This window comes from Cynocephalus volans, chromosome 5 (genome assembly GCF_027409185.1).
Source record: "Cynocephalus volans isolate mCynVol1 chromosome 5, mCynVol1.pri, whole genome shotgun sequence".
In the NCBI taxonomy this organism is placed as follows: Eukaryota; Metazoa; Chordata; class Mammalia; order Dermoptera; family Cynocephalidae; genus Cynocephalus; species Cynocephalus volans.
The window spans coordinates 138,513,071-138,534,045 of NC_084464.1; the positions used below are offsets into that span (position 1 = coordinate 138,513,071).

The following is a 20,975-nucleotide window of genomic DNA, read 5'->3' on the forward strand; positions in this document are numbered from 1 at the left end:
GCAAATTTAAAACCTAATATATATTTTTCTTTAAAACTGGGAATTTTTTATAGTTTTATAATTAGTTTTGATGTTGCTCATCTTACCTTCAAATAAATGATTTATATATTAAGTTCAAGACTTCTGATATCCACGTACATTCTAATCTTTTTTAGGTAGCTATGAGAAGATTCCATATTCAAAAGTCAATATCACTTTTCTAAAACTTAGAAGAAATGATCCATATGTCCAATGTAGTAGACAACTGTTCCAAATGATAAAAAGCCCTTTTGCCTCTGGCCCAATGTCAGGTCTTGGTTTCTGGTTGTGTGAAAAGAAATGTTGTGTTTTCTTCAGAGAAGGGAAGAAGTCTTAGTTCATTAGGTTTATTTCTGCCTTGAAGACATGTCTAAAATGGGTACCTAAACTTTTATTTTATAAGCCTTATGATGTTTTCACCTGAGTAGTTCAACTTTTAGATGATATTTTCATACCAAAAAAGATGGCAGCTGCACTGGATTTAGACCAAGAATCTCAGTACTGTCATCCTAGGACCTGCTACTGAAGAAGACAAGACTGGTTTACTTAACTAACTAATCAAGGAGTCTAAGTACACAAAAGTTGGGAAGGAGCAAGGGTGGGGGTCACAAGAATATTACATTAAAATAAATACTTTACACACTTTTCTCCTATGTCTAAAAGTGTTGAAATTCTGATTGGAGGAGATTAGAAGGTAATTAGCAACTCGTTTATAAACAAATATAAAAACGCACAAACAAAATGATGCAAAAAAAGTCTTTTTAATCTAAAAACTCATTTCCCTGGGCTAATTAATACCCCAGCCCTACCAATTTTTATCAGTTTATTTGACTAACAAGAGCTCTTCTGCATTTTCTTCAAAGTAAGATAATATAAAATAAATTTTGATAAACCTGTCTAAATTAGGACATGATACCATAGGCAGTTCAAGGAAAACAACAGCCATCACTTTTTCTTTGGTGTAACCAAAAAGATATCCAGAAGTCAGCAAATGTTGACATTTCAAGTGATAAGAAATTGCCAAATGGAAGTTTAAACTCTGGTAAAAATTGTTGTAAAAGGAAAAGCTCTACCCACAGTTCTGTAGTGCAAGTTTTCAAATTTAATTCTGAAAAATAATTTTATTTAATAGGCAGAAAACAAAGTCCAGCAGTGTATCACTCACTCCTCTCCCCTTCGCTCATCTCTCTCCCCCGTGTGTCTACACCATCACTTCGGTTCTAAAAGGTCCTGGCTGCTACTCAAGGAGGAAATTTGTTTAAAAATCACCTACACTTCTAAAACTCAGGCTAAAAGTTGTGTGTATGCAGCTGCACAGCAGCACGCACCAAGTTACAGCATCGCCACTTTCCCATGTTTGACATTTTTACAGAAAGAAAGAAAGCCTATTTCCCCCAGAAAAAAAGTACCTGAACCAATTAGTCACTGAGCCCTTCCCCAGCTTGTGTGTGCACCCTGACACGCTTCACTCAGCTCAGCAGCACACATGTGCATACATCCATGTGTTCTGTGCATGAAGCAGCAGCAAATCTACCACCCCTTTCTTAGAAGTCATGATCCTCTTTCTTCTTATAGAACTAATTTCCATAAACATAATGCTTTGAAAGCATTACCACCTAGTCCAGAAGACTCCATTACTCTACCTCGCTAACCTCTTTCTTTCTCCTATTTCTGTACATGCTGTTTGTGTGCATTTTTAAAAAATAAATTGTTCAAAATGCACACACACACCTCCCCTCTACACACACACCCTCAGCATTTAGCAAAAAAAGGAAATCTTCCCCAGGAAGCACTTTCAGAAGTTTAAGCTTCTACTTGCTTTTAAGCCATAGGGCAAGTGGCAAGTGAGTCCTAAGCAACCCTCACCTTAGCTGCAGGTTGGCCATGTGGGGCCCATGGCACAAACGCTGAGTGGGATCCCTGGGCAAGCAGGAGGGGCACCCACCAGGCTTCCTAGCGCGATGGATGCACTGCTTATTTGCCACTGGGTCACCTGGGAGAGTCACATTCCTGTCCCTAACTCTCCTCCCTCAGAGAACCTCCACACTGCTCTGATGGGCCCCTGCCCTTTGCAGAGTCAGGAGCCTCTGGCTGCAGGGAGGCGATGGGCTCCTCGCCACAAAACAGGCTGCCCTCGTCCATTTCATCCCCCACCAGGCCGTCCAGTGAGCACCCCTTTGCAATACCCAGATCCCAGTGGGCTCTGCTATCCACAGGCTCCACGGCTTCCCCTTCTCCCTCTGAGATAACAGTCATGGGGCTGCTCTGGATCCGGTTCCGCATGCTGTACCTGCTGCTGGAAGCCGAAGGAGGCGTGCGACTGCGGCCGTACCTGGGGCCTGAAAAGGACAGACTCCGAGGCATCAAGCCTTCATTCTTGGCCCACTCCTCCTGGGCTCTTCTGTTCTTGCTGGGTGAGCAGCTTGATGGGCTTTCGGGGGTGTCTGGTGAAGGCTCTGATCTTGATCTCTGGAATCGAGGGTCTGTGTTCTTGAGCATCTCTGCCGCAGACATGCGGGCACTGGTATCTGAACGACTCCCCTTTTTTAACAGAAGAGCTTTGAAGTTGTCACTGCTGGTGCTGCTCTTTCGGACACTTCTCTGAATCGATCCCACTTGCTTTGGAGAGGCTAGGCTGGGGGCAGTGCCGGTGGGTGTCACGGGGGGGGAGGGAGAATGGTTTCGGGCGTGATCATCATCTGAATCCTTACGACCAAGGACTTTCCTTTTGGATCTGAGATTTAATGACATTAAGATAAAGGTTAATTCCCACTGGGCCACAGGATGTCAGTCACAACCACCTGCTTCTCTTATCACATCTTCAGGTCACCATCTACGTAAGAGTTATTTTTTAAAAATTTAACTGTGGAAACCTCAAACACCCACATACAAAAGCACAATCTATGGTGTTACCATGTGAGCCCTGATACCTACAATAATTATGAATACACCACCTGTCTTTCATCTCCACCCTCACCGGGTTATCTAGAAACAAGTCTTGGACATGGTGTTAACTTACTTTGGATAGGACCACATCCAAAGTTTTGAATAATTGTCACTTATTGAACTCTCCTAGATTAGGCTGATCCTGAGTGAATTTCACGGACTGGCCACCCTTTCTTTCTACGCTTTTTTTTCTTATTTGATGTTAGTACTTGAACAGGCCTAATAGATAAGACAACACCCGGAATATCCCCTATCCTAAGACATGCCCCACCCCGGTCCTAGAACAACCCTACAACTTTACATTCTCAGTCATGCTAGAGTTTCGCATAAAACCAGTTTTCCTCAGCTCTTACAGGCCCATATGTCAACATCCAGAAGTCCAGTTTTCCAGAAAACAAGAGTGATCCTGTTTCATGACCGACCCGGAGAACTTTGCACTGATCAAGAAAATGTGAGGGAATGTGAGGGATGGGGCGCAGTGTGGAAAAGGAGGAGCCGTCAGGGCAAGTAAAATATTTCCTGTTGGTATTTCTTGTCCCTGGTCTCTAAGAACCTCACTGTTTGATGTGTTTTCTACTGAGAGCAAAAGCAGAGGAGACAAGTGGCCCCTTGCTGGTCTCTTCATAACAACTCAGCATGTGTGTCTCTCTCAGCTAAGCGCAGGTGGACTTGCTTTAAGGAACCTCCATACAGTTAATAAAATAAACATGTGGGTGTATCTCTTTTCCTAATATAAAATTCTAGAATATGCAGCAGGAAAAGGTTGCAAGTATGCTATCTGTACCTACAGAATAAAAGTTGAATCCGAGCACTACCTACTTCTAGCTGGGACAAGTACCCATCCATGCTGAGCCTCAGTTTCCATACTTGTAAATGGGCATGATAATACCAACCTCAAAGGTTTGTGAGGATCAAATGAGATAAAGAGCCTCTGGAGTCACACAAACCTGGGCTAAATCCCACTGCTAAAGCTTCCTTGTTCTGTGCCCCTGGGAGAGTTAAAATTTCTGATGGTGTTTCCTATCTGCAAAAGGGGAATAAGAGTGTATACTTATAGTTGGTCAATAAAGATGAATGCATAAAATAAAGCCTTAAGTAATAAACAATAAAGCCTTAAAGTGTCAGGCGCAGAGTAGGTACCTAACAAACCCTGAATGTCATAGTGAGAAACAGAATTCTTCCTTCCCTCCACCGGGTCAGGCTTTAGTTTTTATGTGGCTTATACAGCAAAGCAGAGGAGAGAATGGGCCCATGTTGGCTGCCCTGGGCATGGTTCCCCCAAGGACATCTCCATGCTTCTTGTGAAAGAGAAGCCACCAAAGTGGAGGACAAGAAATGGTAGGGACCCAGTACAGGGTCTGAAGGGTGGCCAGAGCTGATGGGACACCAGCCACTTTGCAACTGTAGAACTTGGCCTATGACACTGGTTCAACGGTCCTGCTCAGTGGTCAGCAGGAGCAGTGCCCTGAAAGAAGTGAGTGACCAACTGATAGAACCACAGAAATAGTACATCTCTGAGGTGCAGAAATTGTCTAGTCCAACCACTTCAGGTTTTAGAGAAGGTAACTGAGGTCTGGAGAGCAAAGTCACACAGCTTGTTAGCACAACTAGGGCTGGAAGGAGTATCCTCCCACTTACTGTACACCTCAGGCCAGCTGCTCCCCCAAAGCAGCTGTGCTCATCAGTTCTTACAGGTGTTGGCTGGTGGTATAACTTTTTGTTTGGTTTTTAAATGGTGAGGGTGTGCTGAGATCCATTAAAAAAAAAAACTACACTAAACTTGATTAAAGCTATGGCCTTTAACTGTTAAAGAAGATGGCTACAAAAGGCACTTAAACAGTTAACACTGGCTTAAAAACTAATTATTTCAATAAATACAGAAATTTCACACCTCAACTGGTGTTCTACATTTTCCATCTGGCTTTAAATTTGAAGTGAATTAATTTGCATTATAAAATTGGAAAGCTGTGTTTCAATTTAGATATTCTTTATTTTAAATTATGAGCTTAGATGCTGAAGGATATGAAAATAAAGGCCTAAAAACCAAAGAATTTAGATGGATGTTTATTGTCTGTTAATATACATCAATGATACAACAGGAATTAGCATGAGTCCTTGTTTCTCTTTGAACTACACTCCTAAGGCCCATCTGGCCTTTACTTCTCTTGTCCATATACAGAATGATACAGACTGACCAGTTTCTACATCTGCAATAAATATAACTCTCTGGTAGGAGAAACCACGAATTTTTCAGTGCCTTAAGAAGGTTGCCAAAATAAAATATAGAAAAGACCTTTGGTGTATTTTTAGGAAAAGTATGCAGTAATTTGGCCCCACAACAGTTGGGTTTCCTGCCTGAGACCAAGTATCCAGTACACAGAGCAATCAGGCAACACAAATCTTCTTTGTGGATTGCTATTATAAATATACATGTCTGTATATTTAGCAACCCAATGCATTCCACACTAAATGAAAGACTCTGAAACTTGGAAGAATTTTCTAACAGTTAAATTCCAATTGGTTTCATTTAATTCAGAAAATATTTATTGAGTGCTTATTATGTGTCTAGCATGGTTAAAGTTAGAAACATCTGTGTAAACTTTTAGAAATGACACTGAAGTTGGTTTCAAAGGACACAATTTATTTCCCTGTTTTGAGAAATAATTGGATAACTAGCTACTCTTTTATTTCTAATGAGATCAAAGAAACTAGTTGGACAGTGTGAAAGGGAGCAGTCCAGAGCTGAAAAATAAAGAACGTAATTCTTGACAAACATCATAATTTACCAATGGTTTCCCCTCACAGCCACCCCAACTTAGATATTTATGTTCTACATGAGACATTCCAGGTAGGGACAACACTACACTTTTCATCTCATGTAACAGTCTTTTCAGTTAGATTCCAAGAGTAGGGGAAACAGTGCTGACACATGGTCATGCACACAAAGAATCAAATAACTTTAGGATGTTTTATTTCAAGAGGGGAGAAAAAAGGCCTTAATTCAGGTCATATAAGGCCTTGGTAGCATGAGGACATTAAGAGTTATCTGAAAATACTGGACTAAAGAAGTTTCGAGGAAGGCAAAGGGTTTTATATAGCATTATGGTTTAAAGTACTGGCATAGATATAATTTTACAATCAGAAAAATGATGTAATAAATAAAACTTTAGTCCCAAATCATATTCATTCTTAAAGTTGATCACATATAAACAGTATAACAGTTCAGGCAGTTATTCTGAAAAATTTGCCCTACATTTTTTTTTTTAAAACCTAACAATTTCTGATGCCAGTAGATGGCACTACTTGTATACAGTTACACGCAAATTTAATTCCTTTTGCTCCTACTTAAAAAGCAATGCGTTGTTTTATTGAAACATTTAAGCAGCTAAAGAAAATTCTGTTTTTTCTGTAATATATATAAAAAAAAAAAACAAAAAAAAAAACTATAACACCCTTAGGAAGAAAATCCTGTAGGGCTAGTCCGTGCATTTTAACCCCATAGAACACAGCATTCTGGACTGCTGGCTGCTTTGATCTAACTCTTGTTAATACTCTGTCATATGAATGACACACTGCATTTCCTGCTAGCAAGAGCAATGCCTACCAGAAGGTATTACACTGAGCCTCTGTCCCCTACGTCACCAAAAAATCAGCAGAACAGAGTTAAATAGAAACTGGAGTCAGAGGAAATAAAAGTATAGAAACACACACACACACACACAAAAATCAATAATAAAGTTAATGAGTCATGATTAGGTGACAGAAGAAACCTCAAGAAAAGATAAATAAATCAAGGAACTGTTTGGAAAGAAGGAATTATAAAATAAAGTAAGAGGAAGGAGTTTTGGATACCTGTGAATAGCTGCAAAAAGGTCTTCTGTGGTCCTGGGTCTAGAGGGGGCCATCACCTCATCACTCCCTTCTTCCTTAAGGAAGTCGCAGGCCTCTGAGGAAGAACTGGCCGTGTTGGTCTCCAGCGCCCCAGCTATAACGGAGCAAGCAAGCAGGCAACATAAGACGCACAAATGACTAGAACTTCAGTCCTCAGCCAAGCTGCTAAGTACACTGCTTCCCTGCCATTCCTGACAATGTGAGAACCACAGCAGAGGCAGGGGGCTCTGTAGTTTGATAGTTTACAAGGATGGGGGAAAATGACACTGGCAGGACAGCCAGAGCTCACTCCTTTCTGTAAAAGGATAGAACTAGCACTGAGTCGCTCTGAAATTTTGTTGGAACATTTCTTTGCCACTCCTCAGAGGGAGGTCACTCACTGCTATTTAATACCCAGCCCGCTGCAGATCATCCCCATCCTCCGATTTTCTGCCATTCCTTTAGGTCTACACTTTAAAAAAACATTCATAAAATGCAAAGTTGGTAACAAATGTGAGCAGCAGCACTGGAAGCCCATCTGCTTCTGGCTTCCACGTGATTCTGACCCCATCTACCCGAGCTCCACGTGTGAGCACCCAACAAGCCCTACTCGGCTCTGCTGCAGATGGCCAGAGGGGCACAGGAGAAAAGCCACTTACCTCCTCCATCCTGTTGACACAAGCAGCTCTCCACGTTGTCCCCACCAGCCGTACTGTGCTCTGCTGGCTCTTCCTGCGTGGGGGCTGGAGAAGCACTGGGCTGTACCATGGGGACATTGGCTTCCACTCTGCTGGGAGACAAGGATCCTGCAGCTCCTCCCTCAAAACCCGAGCTGCCGGGGTGCGCCGCGTGGAAACCAGCTCGGGCTGCAGGACTCTCTCGCGCCTCTTTGCTGTGCACAGAGCCCTCCTCTCCTCTCGTCGGGCTGGGCGCCCCTGGGAAGGCTTCGCTCACGTTCTCTGTGGAGTAATCTCTCTGCGGAGGTGGCACCACCAGGAACAGTTTGGGCTTCCTGGAAACGGGGGGCGGTTTCCTGCTGGGTGAAGGGTCCGGGAGTGGGGCGATTCCAGCACTGGGCCCCGGAGCTGCACGGCTGCAGCTCGGAGGGCTGCCATGCTCGGCTGCACTGCCATGGTCACCCTGACTCTGGCTCTTGGCAGGCATCGGAAGCGAGCTTGTCACGGCGGCGGGCTGGCTTCCACTCTCCATTTCATTGATGCTATTTGGGGATTTGAGGAGAGCAGATGGCTTCAAGTGGTATCGTGGAGCACCCGGAGCTGGTGTTTCCTGAGCTGCTGGTTCAGACGACAGAGCTACCTCGGTGGCCGAGTTCTTGCGCACGGGCCTCAGCTGCACCGTCTGCAGCGCCTCCGTGGTTATCAGGGGCATGGGGGGCCTGCTGCCCTCCTCCTTGTTAGCAGGAGGCTTGCAGGCCTCCCGGGAGGGCGCTGGCTGGCCAGAGGTTTTGAAAGAAGGCCTGGTGTCCTTCACGAGACTGGGGTCAAGCGGCGGGGCAGGCGGGGGCAGCGAGGTGGGTAAGAAAGGTGGGGGCGGCGGCAAGGCAGCAGAAGAATCTGGAAGAACGGGGCTGAGGGCTGCGGGGGCACGAGGAAGGCACCCGGCGGTGGCAGTGGCGGTGGTGGAGCAGAAGGGAGCGAGGGCTTCTGGTGGTGTAGGCGGGAAACCGGGAGAGCGCGGCAGGGGCGAGCCACCTGCTAGAGGAGGGGGCGGAGGGAGGGCAGGGGACCTGTCGGCAGCAGGTGGCGAGGGAAGAGAGGGGACAGGAGCAGCAGCCGCCGGCGGAGAGGCCGTGGCCGAGGCGGGCTTCTTCACAGTGCCACTTCCTTCAGTGGAAGCACTGGAGGAAAGAGAAGTGGACGACGAGGAAACGGACACTGAAGACATCAGAGAGGACTTCCTTTCTGGCACCTTGGGCTTGGGCTTTCCCTTCCCATTTGCTGGTGACATGGATTTTAAAAACACAGGCACAGGGGTGAGCGCTGTGGGTGTATTGGACTGGCTGGAGTACCCACTGGATGGAGAAGTGACTCTGTGTGACTTCTCCGGCGATGTCATCTTTGGTTTGACTGAACCACTGGGCACGTGGGGCATCGCGGCCCTCGAGCCCTCTGGGGCACGGTGGCCCGGCCCGTTTCTGGTCGGCGCCCCACTGCTGGCCGGGCAGACCCCTCCCGGGTTGCCCGGGTCCTCCTGCATGCCCGTGTAGTCGATGTAGTAGCCCCAAGGGTCCGTGTACTCCGACTTGACGCTGCTCGTGTCGCTCTGCGAGGGCGTGACCCCGCACAGGGGGTAGACGTTGGGGGTGGTGGCGGATGTCATACTGCTGCCGGCACTGACCGTGCTCTGGCTCCGGGAACGCGGCAGCCAGGGCTCCTCACAGTCACTGCAGGGGCTCTGGGAGGGCGAGCTGCCGCCCTTGCCCGGGAGGCTCAGCTGCAGCGAGTGCTGGAGCGTGGCGATCAGGCTCTCATTGAGCACCTGCCCGTTCGACTGGCTGCTCTGCTTGGGAATCCTGCGGAGAGAGTCTGTCCGCGAGGGTGGCAGGGGAGGCTTCTTTGCTTTCTTCAAAGAGATGTTTCTGGAAAGGGATTTATCATGGTAACTTGATCGGTCCCCTTGGTTTTTCTGAGCTCTTCCATCAAAAACATTGACCACGCTGTGCCTGGGGTTTCCAAAGCCATCGCGGCTATTGCACAGATTCCCAGATCCATGTCCAGAGTCGGTGTGCATAGATGTGTAGTAGCCATTGTGGTCCTCTGAATACAGGGACCCAGCATCCTCTTTGTTGGATGTTTGGTCCAGACTGCAGCTGCTCATGTTACTTGCAGGAGTGGAGTAACCCTGAGTTGCCAAGTGTGACTTCAGTGGGGATTCCCGCCCATTACCTGAGGCCTTGTATTCCCAGGGCTCCAAGCTGCCGTGCCCTCTGCCCCCTGAATAACTAGACTCGCTCTTGCCATCCACATCCTGGGGATGGGATGGGAAGCTCAGGTTGTTTCTGCAATTATAGGGCATGGCTTGGGGCCCATTTTCCCAATTTGCTGGGGCACTGGGGGAATGGGTGCCTAGGGCCTGTGAAGGTATGGTGGGATGGCCCTCATTCCAGTGACCACTGGGAGGCTGATGATCACCTTTCACAGCATGCCTGGAGATGAGGCGGTCTCTGGATTTTACCTTTGTGTATGAGGATGAGCTGGTAATTTTACCGTCCAGCTGCCCTGAACTCTGAGCAGGGTGAATAACAATAACCTCTGAAGAGGATGAGAGGGTGGCATTTGGGATGATGCTGGTGGAGTATGTTGCATGAGGAGAAACCACACACGCTGGGCTTGTTACATTTTCACTCTCAAAGTGCTGCAGCTCCTGAGATTTGGGCCTCAAAAGTGCTGCAGTCCTGGAGGCACCTCCTAAACATCCTAGGTTTTCATCTACTTGTGAGTTACTCCTCTGGTAGTGGAAAGTGCCATCCATGTCTTCTGCAGGGCCCAGGGCACCCAGCCTTGGCTCAAGGGACTGAATGTTCGCCCTCACTCCAGAACGTGGAAGACTATGGAAACCAGCATCATTGTTGAGGCGAGAGGGGAACACAACCCCTGCGGAATCGCTCAGCACAGACATGTTACCAGAGGAGCCTGAGAAGTGGCCCATCTGGGCAGCAATGCCTTGCCCCTTCTGTGCCCTGATTCTTCTCATTGAAGGTGGTACAACCTTCATGTCCTCAGTCTGACAGCTGGAGTCCCTGGTTTCTGAGCGCTGCCCTGCAGCCCGACAGCTACCAAGCTGTCCCAGTGTAGGGTAGTGGTCTGGGCTGTACACTGTGTGGCCACCACCATCATCCTGGCCAGTGCCTGATGCTGGAGATAAAGCAGAAAGAGGCTGTTACCTGAAAATAAAAATCCAGTGTTCATCACCTGTACCCTCACCTCCTTCTGACTCTGTAATTTAAAAGACAGGAAAAGAAAACTTATCTATTTCATTTAGTTTCTTTTCTCCTGTAAGGTACCTAAGTGAATTTAAAGTTACTGATAACTCCCAAGATAAAAATCCTTATTATGCATTTCCTGTACATTTCTAATTTGTACTTCAAATCCTCCTATAGCTTGAGTGCCACATATGGAATTCTCAGGTACTCCCTTTGAAATCAAGGCTCTGAGTGCATTGTGAGGATTTACTTTTCAAATAACCACCTTTCACTAAAGACTTAAAGGAGGCCTTTCCGGGCCAGCCTGTGGCTCACTCGGGAGAGTGCGGTGCTGACACCACCAAGGCCCCGGGTTCAGATCCCATATAGGGATGGCCGGTTAGCTCACTGGGTGAGCATGGTACTGACAACACCAAGTCAAGGGTTAAGATCCCCTTACCGGACATCTTTTATAAATAAATAAATAAATAAATAAATAAATAAATAAATAAAGGTGGCCTTTCCTCCACCAAGGGGACTGCAGAGAACATCTATCAAGTAGTGACCATCTTTCCCTAAGACAGATTAATGTAGTAGTTGAACAACAAGGCCACAGAGATTCCACCTATGAGGATACTGGTATAAAATAGTGTTAATTACATGAATTGTTTATGTTAGAAGGAAATCCTAAGAAAGAGAAAATTGATTTACAGGCCCATCTGTGTTTCAAACATTTCATTATCCATCTGAAGCCATTATCATCTGTCTGTTGGTGACATTCAAAATGTAACAGCAATCTGTTGTGTTCTAGTGGAGAAAAGCAGGAACTGATCCAATGAACATTTCCTCAGATTAGGTTTATTCATTTCTTAAAGTTTTACAACCAAATAAAGAATAGTATGTAAAAAAAAAATGAAAGAAAGAAACATGAGGAAGGGCAGACAGAGAGGGAAGTGAACAAGAAAAACACTTCAGCATAGATAAACAGATTGCAAGCTACCCAGGAAAGCTCTGTTCTTACAGAGCTTTAAAAAGAAAAGAAAAAAGAAAATCATGAAGCCAAGAACTTATCAAAGTGTACTGAGGAATAAACAGTCAATCATTAGGATAAATCTTTAAAAATAGCAAAACCATAGTTCTTGCTATGTTGTTTTTATCCAACAAGGACCTGAAAGTATCTCAAGCCTGGGCTTTGCTCAGTGATGCTAGTACAGCACCCATCTGCATCCCTGGACACCCGCACAAGGACACCAATAGTGATGGGATTCCTAAAAGTTCCCTCTATCCCCACATAACTAACCATGTAGGGCACATGTCCCTGAGTGGATATACAAAGCCTTTTGCATATCTGCACAGCAAAGGATCTTACTAAAATGGCAGCAATGTGCTTGCATCAACCCCAAAGGAAATGCCACCTTGCTAGGAAGGCTTCCCAGCATAAAGCCCTTTCCTTCACTGTGACAATGGAGAATCATTTTTCATACTTGTATCTTTAGCAATGACAGTCTATTTCCTCTCTCCACCCTCTGCCACATACCCAATCACTGAAGACACACGTGCATGTGGGCACACACACACACACACACACACCCCACACACGAGGCTGTCCCTTAGAATGAGGGGAAGTGGGCAAAAGGGCAGGAGCAGAAGAAAAATCCACATTGAGGAAAGAAAAACAAAAAGTGTAAGTTCGTGCCGTTTGGTAGTTTAGAAGATGGGAGGCTGCCTTACATTGGTGTATCAGATTGTACTGGTTCAGTTCCAGACATTCAAGATACCTCATGCCATTCAACAATGGCTATTGATATCTTTCTCTTTCAAAATTGCAGTAGTTTTTGCATGGGGTTAGTGGTCGACTTTTAATTACCTTTAAGTGCTATAAATAAAATCCCAATACTTTTGGGTAACAATTTTGCATGTAAAACCATTGTGGCCTTCTGAAAATAGATATATAACCATTTCTTCACCATCTACAGCTGAGTGAAACTTTCTTATTAAGATGTTTTCTTAAGAACCTTAACAAAGATTTAAGAAATTAATATATAATTTATTAAAGGGACCACCAAAATTCTATTCCCAACACAGATCCTCCAACATTTTCACAGTATAAAAATTTCACAATATTACAGGACACAGGTGAACGCTATATTGATTAAAGAACAAAAGAAACTATAAAAAGAGAACTACGAACAAATGTAGACTACTCAGGTGCTGCACAAAATCCTAATGGGATTTATCTGATTTTAAAACATAATGTAAAAAAGAATTACAATTTTTCTTTTACTTAATACAAGGGATTTCTTAATTTCTAAAAAATACATATAATTAAGGATGGGAAAAATCTACAAGTTAAGGTTCAGTATATGACTTTTTTTAAAAGAGTCTTGTCAGATTTTTAGTAATGCTCTTAGTACAAACTATCAAAAATTGTCCATAAAGGGATTCCTTTAAATGAGGATTCTTCTGCTTAGACAGAATATATGGGGATAAATTCAATGGCTAAATATAATTATATACCAACAAAATAATCCTACTTGATCCTAAAAAATGAAACTTTATAACATGATGTACAGATGTACACTTATGTGTAGTTTTAAGATAAGTTTAAAGAAAAAACTTGAAATGTTGTCCAATTCATTTAAATGGAAGGCAACAAATTATAATAAGTTCTTAGATATGCTCTAGTTATAAACATTAAATATCACACCTCAATTTTAAAGTGTTCTATGTTGGCTAGTCTCCACAGTCCATTAGTTACAGATTTTTAAGTAAAAACTGCACATGATAAAGCATAACGTAAGTTTCTAATTCATGAAAGCACTTCTGTATGGTAAACTTTTTTAAATCCACAGTTCTTGGCAACTTGGGCAGCACCTAGTGGACAGGGTGCACCTTTGCTAGTGAATGCCTTTCCTTCAGAGAATCACCTCCTTTTTTGTCTATTTGCTTGACAAAGCCATACTTCCCTGTGTTTTATAACTAGAATAAGACTAATTTTAAAGAAAATATGAAGGGCCTATTTTTGATAATCATTCATTAGGTAGTACAAGACTTCCACACCAGAGTCCTTAGAAGTACAAAATACTGAGGAAAAAGCAAGGTCAACCAAAAGTCTTGAAAGAATGAAGCAAATACATGATCCAATTTTTTTGCTAAGTAAAACTGTATTCAAATATTACTTCCCCTCATCTGCCCCCCAATCCTCCAACTAACTACCTTATCTATAAAACTAGAGTGTTGTCTAATTGTCTTTTTTTTTTTTTAAAACTAGCTCTAACTTAGATACAGTTGTCTCAGTTGACTTCCAGCTGTGATCCAGGTCATGTCATCGATTGTGCAATGACATCAACTGTCTCATGTCTGGCAACAGTCACAGCACAGATGATGTGGGGAAGGCTATTTTCTTTCCTCTAGTGTCAGTGGTAGTTCCATGTCACATGCAAAAGAGAAACGAATGTGAGTTCCAGGGACTCAGTTATTAATTTAAAAAATATTAAAATTGCAAAAGACTCTGAACGATAAATGCTGGCGAGGTTGCGGAGAAAAAGGAACTCTCATACATTGTTGGTGGGACTGCAAAATGGTGCAGACTCTATGGAAAATGGTATGGAGGTTCCTCAAACAACTGCAGATAGATCTACCATACGACCCAGCTATCCCACTGTTGGGAATATACCCAGAGGAATGGAAATCATCAAGTCGAAGGTATACCTGTTCCCCAATGTTCATCGCAGCACTCTTTACAATAGCCAAGAGTTGGAACCAGCCCAAATGTCCATCATCAGATGAGTGGATACGGAAAATGTGGTACATCTACACAATGGAATACTACTCAGCTATAAAAACGAATGAAATATTGCCATTTGCAACAACATGGATGGACCTTGAGAGAATTATATTAAGTGAAACAAGTCAGGCACAGAAAGAGAAATACCACATGTTCTCACTTATTGGTGGGAGCTAAAAATTAATATATAAATTCACACACACTCACACTCACACACACACACACACACACACACACACACACACAAAACGGGGGGGGGGGGAAGAAGATATAACAACCACAATTACTTGAAGTTGATACGACAAGCAAACAGAAAGGACATTGTTGGGGGGGAGGGGGGAGGGAGAAGGGAGGGAGGTTTTGGTGATGGGGAGCAATAATCAGCCACAATGTATATCGAGAAAATTAAAAAAAATATATATATATATTAAAATTATAGAAGACATGATTTACCTATCTGGCCAGATCATTCCAGTAAAATCAAAGAAGCAACTGAGTTATTGGCTTCGTACTGGTTGGTTCAGTAATAAAAGTGATAAAAATTCATAATTCTTAGGTTCTAGATTTCATATTACATATTCATATATATAATTAACATTGAATACTTATGTGTACATGTATCTTTATATGGGCCAAACTACCCTTATACTTTTTGCACAAAGTCCTCCAAAACCTACCTATTTTTGTTGGAAAGCCACTTAAAATGTAGCACACCTCTAAACATCAACCTTACAAGAGGCCTGTCTTTAAGGCATATCTCCTGAAAAGACCAGATAAATCTTACCCGAGTGCTATAAGAAATTAGCCCATTGAACATCTACTGAATGTATGAGTAGAGATGAGTTTGTCAAATTAATTAGCTGTCACCTCAAGAAGGAAAAAAAAAAACAGTCTGAAAGAATAAGACACGGCTATGTTTTGAGGAGAAGGAGAAAGCCCATGTGTCAGGAAGGTGTGGATTTAGGGAAGGTGCCTGGAGGCCTCAGGCAGCCACAGGAAGGCTGGCTGCCTAAAAGCAGCGGCACGCGGCCATGAGCCAAAGACAGACTTCACAAATCCCATGGAAGCAGTTGCACTCTTGCTTTTTTTCTAATAAACGCCTCCATTATGGAATAACGTGACCATCTGGATCACTGAAGCCACCCAGCGAATTGCTATACCTGTTGCTACAGTCCAGAAGGCAGAGCATTTATACTGTAGAATTGGGTGGCAGTAAAAGAGAAAATGCCAGGTAAAGGAGAGTGAGCCTGCCCTCCGGAAAACAAGGGATGTAAGCAGGAGGGTGGGGGAAAAAATACAGAGCACAATATCTGTAGCACCCAGAAGCTGAAATGCTACCTCAAGGTGCTATAACAGATACATCACTATTGCTAGAACAAACTCATTATGCCTAAAATACTAATAGGCAATTTCAGAAATGACTCAAGTTTCTAGAGTGTAACCTTGGATAGTAAATACAAACTTCAGGTGAAAGTACCTAATAGGAAATAAGTCCAAAGACTGGCTGAAGGAGAAGCAAATTTCACGATTGTTAGTATTAAGTTCCCTATAATAACGACAACAGCAGCTATTATGTTCATGGTAGTACCAGGTACTAACAGTGTCACGTGTATAAATTCATTTAGTCCTCAAACGACTCTGAGAGGCAGTGTCTATGAACATCACCACGAGGAAGCAGACTCAGAGAGGTGAAGCACCCTGCCCAAGGTCACCCACGGTGTGAGTGGCAGGATGAAGATTCCAACCCAAGCAGCCTGGCACTGCGTCCTGCTCCTAACCCAGGGACTCTGCCATGCGCCTCAGCAGACATTCCTGCTGGGCCCCACCATAAAACAGGGAAAGGAAGTTCATAGAGAAAGAGGAGAATGAAAGGATTATCCAGAGCAGAAAGAAAGATAAGCAGAAAGAAAATGGATAAGTGAGTTATGAACTAGACAACCCTTTGCACCTGTCAAAAAATTTTGTTTTCTGTTTTTATCACAGGTGGAAAAAAACTGAATAAAAAAGCTATGAAATTGCTTCATTGAAAGTAATGAAGGCATTAGCCAACATAAATGATTATTTTCTATTGTAGTGACCTTTACCAATAATCCCAGACTGATGTCTCTGATGACAAAATGCCACCAGTATTGTCAGTATAACTAGTGAAGTACGTATTTATAATCTGAAGTCCTAGAATGAGTTTTTAGTTTCAGGAAAACTTAAGCTCTAAATGAAAAGTAGATTTAATTGTGGAAATAATCAGTGTTTGAGGTACCTAGAAATGATGACATAACTGTCCATTTCTATCATCTCAGTTAATAGTTTTCATATAAGATCTTCCCCCACCGCCACCCCCCATCTTCTCCCCAAAATCCAGTAAACTGTCTGCATGGGATATTAAGATTTGCACCTAATGCCTTATTCAGGAAAGAAGCTAGCCCTTTGGGGCACTAAACGGCTATCAGAATGTATTGATTTTATAAGCACCACTAATGAGGTTAGCGTAGTAATGGCGGGCAGCAAGGAGGGGCAACGAATACAGTTCTGATGAGCCATACCTAGCTCCTTGTGTATGTTGTCAGGGACTCCTGTAATAGTCTTTCTCCTTTTGACTTTCTTCGGTCGTCTTACCAGAGTGTCTGTGTAAATTAGAGACCGCCGAAGGCTGGCCTGGCGATCAAAATTCTCCCCTAATGTAGAGTAGTAGAACAAGCAAAGCAATGTTATTTCCAAGCAAGCTGACACCATGCACTTTCTTCCAGAAGCTTGTTGTAAAATGATAAGAAGGTATTAACAATGATGTTAGCCAGTCAAATGATGATGAATGCTGAAGGGCAAAAAGGGAAGGAAGGCACATTATCATCATAAGGCTGTTTTCCAATTTCTGCATGTGTCCTTCCAAAGGAAGCACCTTGATCTCATTTTCAAATGAGCTGGAGTAGTAGCAAATGCGAATTTGTTAATAACACACTGGAAGAATGATTTTGTGTTACTTAAAAAATGAATAACTTTGGAAAGCTTTCACATAGGTCCTCCATCACCAAAATCACTCTTTACATCAGCATGTATATGGTAGTAGCAATACGTATACTTTATTCATCTGGTCATCCCATAGAGACCAATGTAATGTCTTCTTTTGTGTGATGAAGCAAATAACTTAGTCAAGAGTTCTTGGAAGAAGAGCTCTTTCTTCAGTCTAGGCGGCTGACAATTTGGATAGACTGTGGTCATTGTTATGGTGTAAAATATAACTGTTGAGAAAAAAGAAAAGCCTTGTAATGATAAAGTACTTTCATCACAATGAGACCCAGTAGCACGGCTGTTGTTAAAGCTGAACTGCTTCTCTCTGTTCCATACCACTTTTTAAAGATGATCTTAATTCTGACATTTCAGGTGAGGTTACAATCAAACCCGGAATGCCACATCCACAGGACTTTTTTCTTTCTACAGCATAAGCTTGTGTGATTAACACACCATGGGAAACCATAAAATAATAAAGCTTATAACAGTATCAGTTATTGATTGGTCTGTTATGAATTACTTGACAGTTTAATTAGAGCACTGACTTTTTGAATGGTTACTCTACTCAAAAATAGATTTCAAAAATACATATATGCACACAAATTACATACTTCTGTCATTTTATGCATAAGAAAAGTATTAAAATATTCATTCTTTTTAGCAATACTGACACACATTCAAAGTGGGTATGTTGAGGACAACGTAACTTCTATTTTGATCGGAATAAATTGCAAAACTTATTTAATCAAAACAGAGGATAAAAGAGCTGAATGATCAAAACACATTTCATCTACTGACGAACAAACTAAAAAAATGCTTGCAAACCTGCAAATGCTTGCAATTTTGTTGCTAATGGAGATTAGTGAGAAAAGACCCTGAAATACCAGAAGGTATCATTACTGAGAAAATCAGTTCACTATGTGCAACCACGTAAATGGTGCTTACAAAAAGCAAGTCATGATTTTGGTGGCTCATTCGTCCCCTGCAGCAGACAGAAAAACTTCCTTGTACGAAGACATTAAGAATGGACAAAACATTAATAGAAAGTTGCATTTAGTCTCTAGTTTTGCTTTCTAGACAAAAATAAAAGATAAAGCCACCCAAGCTCCAAGGATATTAAGAAACAAACCCCATGAGGATGAACATCTAAAACATACACCATTAAAGGCACCAAACTCCATCTTGCATGATGACCAAAAAAGACTGTCTCCTCTGCCGGACTATACATATTTTGAGGGTAGGGATCATGATTCATTCATCTTAGCTTCCCCTGTGCCACTCAGGTAATGCCTGGTACAAAACAGTTATTCAATAAACACTTGCTGAATTTAACCACTCCTTTTCATTGAAAAATGGCATTAGTTAGTCATGGTTACTTTTTAGAAATAAACTTAGGTAGCTTGAATATCAGTAAAAGGCAGTTTGCAAAAATTAAGTATGTTTACTCACTAAACTTATCTTCCAGGTGGAAGAGTTGTTATCCCACATGGCAGATTACAGAACATATTTATTTGCACATTTTATTTTAAACATTTCTTTTTCTTCTCTACTCTTAGAACATGCCAAGTCCCTACAGGATTATGAGGATTAAATCAATTTCCAAGGTAGCAGCTCATTGTCCTAATGCTCTACCTCTATGTCTGGTGGGCTTTGCTCTGGATTTGAAAGAATATATTTATTGGCATTTTTTTCCTGTTGAGCCTTACTGAAAATCAAACTAGAGGGTCAATGCTCACCTTAATCGACAAGCACATGACAATTCCATACAGGAAGCTAACTTTTTATCTCAAAAGTCTTCTAGGACTTTAGAAATACATAATTTAAAGAGTAGGAAGCTGTATAAACTATGCCAACCACCAAAAGTGAAAAATTTTAATTTATTGTTTCTTTACACCAGATTAGAAAAACAAATCCTTTAAGAAATATGTGTGTGTATTTGAAAAACACAGACCCATAAAATGGATCAATAAATATATAACTAGGTATTATAATTAATTTTGACATTTCTGCAAAATGCTAATCACTCAATTAAAAGTAAACTGCATTTTGACATAGCTCATATTGCTCATTTCTTTGCTGTCATTCACCTTTCATGTGTGGCATTTTAAAGACTTTCTTTTAAACTCCGTGTAATTTATATCTACTTGGTCATCAAACAGGAGTGAATTAAACTTCAAAGATATGACACTGTCTTCTGCTGTGACAATGTAATTCATTGCAAATAATTCCTTATTCCTGAAACTCTAGTTACTCTACTTTAAATCTCCTAATCTCAAAATAATGCACTCATCCTAATTCCATTATGATTGTCATATTTCATAGCATAATTTTCTAATCTTATAATATTATTTCTTAGGCATTTAATCATATATAATTACATTTCTGCTGCATTTAATCAATCAAATAACATCATTCATTTTCTTATAGAAAATATGCATCCATGTATTTCATTGAGCAATAAACACTTTGTTCTGAAACACAGCTACTTGTAACAATAAGCTTTAAAAAATATGATCTAAGTAAATGGGAAGCAAAGTCAGAAAGACCAACAATGTTATCTGCAAAGAAAATAAATTAAAATGCCATGCTATTCCTTTAACATTTAAGTAAAACAAATGTGGGAAAGTGGACCTTGAATTGAAAATAACTGGGCTGGCTGGTTAGCTCAGCTGGTTAGAGCACAGTGTTATAACACCAAGGTCAAGGGTTCAGATCCCTGTACCACCGGCCAGCCACCACCACAAAAAAAATTGATGTACTTTATTAAATTTCCATGAAATTCAAAATAAGAGTTTTATATGTAATTTCTAAGCATCCTATAAGGTTTTTGAAAACTATCAAAGTGCTATTAGCCCCTTACACGCTCACCAATGCCACAGCAAAAAGCTTTCCAACAGCAAGAGCCTCAGAAGCATGGCAAGCGTCTATGGGTTTTCATCCTAATGGTTTATGACAACTAACCCTTTTTGGTTAACTGATTTTTTTAGGTTCTGGTCCTATGGGCCATGCGTTATATGGACTGTCAACAATCACTATAGTCATCTATTTCTATTGAATACATGGTCGAATCTATTAATTCTTAAAATGTCTATTTTGCACTTTGTGCCCTCCCCAAACTACTGACCTATCCTCTTTGCAGGCTACAGAAATAATAAAGCAAGGAAATTTTGATATCTTTTCAACAGCTCTTCTAAGTTTGTGAAAGATCATCTCTGAGCTTTATGTACCTAATTATGTGTCACCTTGATTATCACAAATGATTAAAGGCTGAGTATAACATTCCATAAGAACTTGAATTCCAGGTTTGACAATATTCATATTCCAGCTTAATGTAACATATTTCAAAAGTTGCATATTCAGAAGAAATGGATTTTTATTTAAAGTGTGTGGAATTCAAATTATGAAAATCAAAATACAATTTTATCACCC

General features: G+C 41.9%; 1 protein-coding gene across 2 annotated transcripts in view; it reads right to left on the minus strand.

Annotated features, from left to right (window-relative positions):
• Positions 1 to 796: 796 nt before the first annotated feature.
• NHSL1 (NHS like 1) overlaps positions 797 to 20,975 on the minus strand; it is a 121,574-nt gene continuing 101,395 nt past the window's right edge. Inside the window, exons 5-8 of one of the 2 annotated variants that reach the window (XM_063097121.1) lie at positions 17,084 to 17,215; positions 7,494 to 10,709; positions 6,817 to 6,949; positions 797 to 2,752 (exon numbers count right to left, since the gene is read on the minus strand). In XM_063097121.1, the coding sequence (XP_062953191.1) occupies positions 2,035 to 2,752; positions 6,817 to 6,949; positions 7,494 to 10,709; positions 17,084 to 17,215 (4,199 nt within the window). In that variant the 3' untranslated portion in view covers positions 797 to 2,034. The remainder of the gene's footprint in view (positions 2,753 to 6,816; positions 6,950 to 7,493; positions 10,710 to 17,083; positions 17,216 to 20,975) is intronic. The other variant, XM_063097120.1, reaches the window with a different exon arrangement.